Genomic DNA, 4,177 nt, shown 5'->3' on the forward strand with positions numbered 1-4,177 from the left:
TCACCGTTTGAGCGCTTATGTTCACAGATTTAAAGTCAAATCAGCTAACTATAAAGCTTTTTTCTTCAAAATATCATCAGCCTTTACATTTAGTTAATTGCTTTTCTTTTTTCTCGGTATCATGTGAGTGTGATACAAGTGTATGCTTCCTTCCTTTCTGATTGCCTTTAAAGGCACCATCCATTGCTTGAAACGTTGACCAATTTCTCTGCAAAATGCTCCAACTGCAACCTTGCAGGTTTTTTATACATAAATTGGATTTATTCGCCAGCCTACCAAACATATTTGATATGCATCAAAGAATGAACATCTCACAGGAAATGAAGCAGACAATTTGAAGCACGGAACTTATTTTTGCCGCCATGTTTGCCCTGACAAACCCTCAGTTAGCCGTTTTTTGGTTCATGGCGTTGCTCGATAGTGATGAATCTAAGCCTTTCCAGTTTCGCTAACTCACCTGTCTGAGGGCGAAATTTTGCCCTCTGAAACTATTTAGCATGCATACCTCTTACTTGCTACACATTTTTATCTCGTAGGCTGGTGGACATAATTGATTTTTATATCTGAGGGTGGGTAGGATGACCCTGTATGTCAACATACCATGCGAAAGTTGCTAACCTTTTATTTGGAGGGAGCGGGGAGAAGTCTGCTCTTTAAAAGCCAGTTAGTCTCCTGTAGAACAAGTAATTGATTATCTTACCTGCTGTCAACGCATGATTTGTAACCAGAGTTAGCCATTTTCTATTTTAATCCATAGAGTTTTGCCATAAGACAAATGATGATGCAACAAGACATACAACTGACTTATTTCGCTCCACACTCTTGATTTTTTGCGTCAAATTTCTTGAAGTGGTCCCTCATGGCTGCTTTAACACGATGCACGTAGTTCCCCCACCCCGGGATCCCGGGCTTCTCTCTCAAGAGACCAAGTATGCCCCGAGTCTGCCTCTCCTCCACTTTTTGAAGCGTTCTACGCCTATGGGCTATGTGCCATGTGCATGTCTTAAATATGATATCGGATATGATGGACAATGTTGTGTATTTTGTTGTGGAAATTACATCTACATTTCGTTTTGCCAGCTTATGATAAAGTTTAGCAATTGCAGGAAGCTACGACCATCTCTATGTGCGGTTATGAGCCAATGCTTCTAAATAGCAGCATTGCAATGCCAAATACATTTATTTTCAGCGCATAACATCAGATAAGACCACAGCAGACAGAGACCACACGAGAACAAGCTGACGAGCCGTCGATGCCATGAACCAGATGTTCCATGATTCGAGGCTTTGAGGTCGGCCTACCGAGCAATCACACACATGCTGCCGTCAGCGTTTATATCATGATAGGCTAGATTGTAGCATGATTGTATTGTTGTAGCAGGCTTTTCCCCTGATTGCAGGGATAGGCATGCCTTTTAGTCGTCCGAAGGTTTCAAATCTGTATTCAATATTGCAACGCGTCGCTGTGCATGGAAGTCCACATCAAACGGTGGGTACCGAGTTTTGGAGAAAAATACGTGCTGAAGAGAACTTGTTCTGACACTAGTCCCATTGCGGGGAGGGGGAGACATGGCAAGCCCAGAGCCCGACGGGACAGAGCCGAGCGCCGGCCCACTCTGCCCTGCCGGCCGCTGGTGGCTGGATCCCGGTGTTGTGCCGCTGGTTCCAGTTCATCCCGGGGCCGGCGGCGCCATAGCAGATCGGCGGCTCTAACTTAGATCGATGCCAGTGTTCTGCGTGATGTAGTCCAGGTACTCGGTGACGCGGGTGAAGACGGCCGGCACGCCCGCCTCGCAGCCCTGGGCCGAGCCGTAGCTGACGATGCCCACCTCCAGGAAGGAGCCGTCGGCTTGCTGGATCTGAAGCGGTCCGCCAGAGTCGCCGTTGCAGGAGCTGGTGCCTCCCGTGGTGCTGACGCACAGCTGCGTGCTCGGCGGCCGCCACGCGCAGGCGCTGTTGGCGATGATGGGCACGGTGACGTCGCGCAGGTAGCTGCTGATGGAGTTGACGGAGTCAGAGTAGCGGCCCCAGCCTGACACCTGCCCCTGCTGGCCGGCGAAGCTCTGGCTGCCGTGTAGAGACTGGCGGGGCAGACACACCGGCCGGATCTGGTCCGAGAAGGTGACGGCACTCGGCAGCTGGATCAAGCCGATGTCGTTAGTGAGGCTGCTCGAGCTGTACCTGGGGTGGGTGTGCAGCACGGTGGAGGTAACGGTCAGGCTGGGGGAGTTGACGAGCGTGCCACCAAGCCGGACATTGACGGAAGTAGCGCCGTCCGTGCAGTGTGCCGCTGTCAGAACCCAGCGGTCAGAGATAAGCGAGCCGCCACAGAACCAGCAGCTGTTACCCTGGCAGAGTTGCAGCGCCGCCATCCACGGGTACTCCTCGATCTCCGCACGCTGGCCTCCTGTAATGCGGCCGCCGCTGGCCGATGAGATGCCGCACGTGCCGTCGCTGGAGCCTCCGCCGCCACCGGAGCTGCCGGAACCGCCGCCACCAGAGCCGCCGGAGCCGCCAGAGCCGCCGGAGCTGCCTACGGAGCTGCCCACGGAGCTGCCCACAGAGCTGCCCACAGAGCTGGAGCTGCCGCCGCCGCCGGAGATCTGGTACTCGCAGTAGAAGCCGGGGAACTGTCGGCGACGGTTCGACCGGAAGTAGAGGTTCAGCACGGAGCCGGTGGAGGAGACGCTGAATGGCACCGAGCGGCGCATATTGCCGCACACCACGAATGTCTCGTCTTCGCTCCATTCGCCGTCCAAGTTGACCAGCAGGAAGTCTGTGTAGCGGCGCCGACAGCCCTGCGTGTGAAAGCTGAAGCAGGTGAGACTGACGCTGCCACCCTCGGGCGCCTGCAGTGACAGCTCGCAAGAGGCCCGCGCCGGGTAGTCATCCGGGTATCCGGGCGACGTCACCGCGCCGCTGCCGTCTGACAGGGTCTCCACGTCGCAGATAGAAACGTTGGCGCGGTCCGAGGCGGGCCGCAGGCCGGGCGGTGCCGGGCGCAGCGGCGACTCACTGCGCGGTGCGAGCCCGGTCCAGTCATCGCGCAGCACGCGGAAGACGTTCCTCTGGGGCAGCTTGGTCCAGTCGGACGCGGCGCCGGCCGCCGCCGCCAGGCACAGCACCAGGAGAGGTCGCATCGTGTCGTAGACTGCTGTGGTGCCGAACTGGCAGGTCGCCGTCGTTTTATAGCGCGGAACGACGATGCTGACGCAGGCGCGAGACAACTGCCGCGGTCCGATGGATTTGGACGAGTCATCGTGGCCATTTGCAAGGCCTTGGCAGCGGAAGCGGCTGATGCACCTCAAATAGGATTCAACGGCAGGACGGTGCTAACACATAGCATTGCCTTGTTACACAGAATCGCACAGGTGTTGATTGGACACGTGAAGGATGCGAAGACGTTGTTAATTTGCTTAGCTGGTCGCGGCACGGGCTGTGGCGCGTCAGTACTGTCAGGTGAGCGCCACTTGCGGATGGTCTCGGTCTGGTAAGTTGATGGCAGAAGAGGTAATGCATGGAGGAAATGCGCAGATTTTGGGAAATGCGAGAGAGAGGAAAAAGAGGAAAAGAAAGAGAGAGAGAGAGAGAGAGAGAGAGAGAGAGAGAGAGAGAGAGAGAGAGAGAGAGAGAGAGAGAGAGAGAGAGAGAGAGAGCGAGAGAGAGAGACAGAGAGGAAAAAATAATGTGAGGCGAGATATGTTCAACTTGGATGTAACTAAGTGGCGGAAGATACCTTGAGTCATTTGTGCGACGCCTTTGGCCTCGCGGCCTCAATCTGTGTTACCCATCGCAATCATTGTCAATATTTGGGGAGAACTCGACTTCGACATCCGTTGCCAGTAACTTCATGACATGGTACAAAGGGGTGGCAATAGCGCCATCTAGTGCATTTCATCCATGCAATCCTGCATACCCATCCAGTCCAGCCCAGCAGGTGCAGACAAAAAGTGCGGAAGAGGAAATGTATTTCGGCCGTTCTTAATTTGCTACCGACAAGCAAATGTTTGGATTCCCTTTCCAGCTAAACAGCGTAGCTTCATGTCTTACGGCTGATGATTTCGTGAACTTTGCTTGCGCATCCTCCTGTCGCGACTTCACGCGACTTTAACCTACACCGCCTACTGAGTGTCCTCCAGCAATATCCAAACCTATCCACTTTTCTGACAACGAAGAT

At 54.1% G+C, this 4,177-nt stretch overlaps 1 protein-coding gene across 1 annotated transcript; it reads right to left on the bottom strand.

Moving 5' to 3' along the window:
- Positions 1–1,161: 1,161 nt before the first annotated feature.
- LOC119099039 (serine protease 44) lies at positions 1,162–3,145 on the bottom strand. The gene has a single exon (XM_037222090.1). It carries the CDS (start codon positions 3,138–3,140, stop codon positions 1,710–1,712), a length of 1,431 nt encoding a protein of 476 aa, XP_037077985.1. The 5' UTR covers positions 3,141–3,145; the 3' UTR covers positions 1,162–1,709.
- Between the last annotated feature and the right edge of the window lie 1,032 nt (positions 3,146–4,177).

The sequence above is a fragment of the Pollicipes pollicipes genome, unplaced genomic scaffold (genome assembly GCF_011947565.3).
Source record: "Pollicipes pollicipes isolate AB1234 unplaced genomic scaffold, Ppol_2.1 Scaffold_4740;HRSCAF=5597_pilon_pilon_pilon, whole genome shotgun sequence".
Classification (NCBI taxonomy): Eukaryota; Metazoa; Arthropoda; class Thecostraca; order Pollicipedomorpha; family Pollicipedidae; genus Pollicipes; species Pollicipes pollicipes.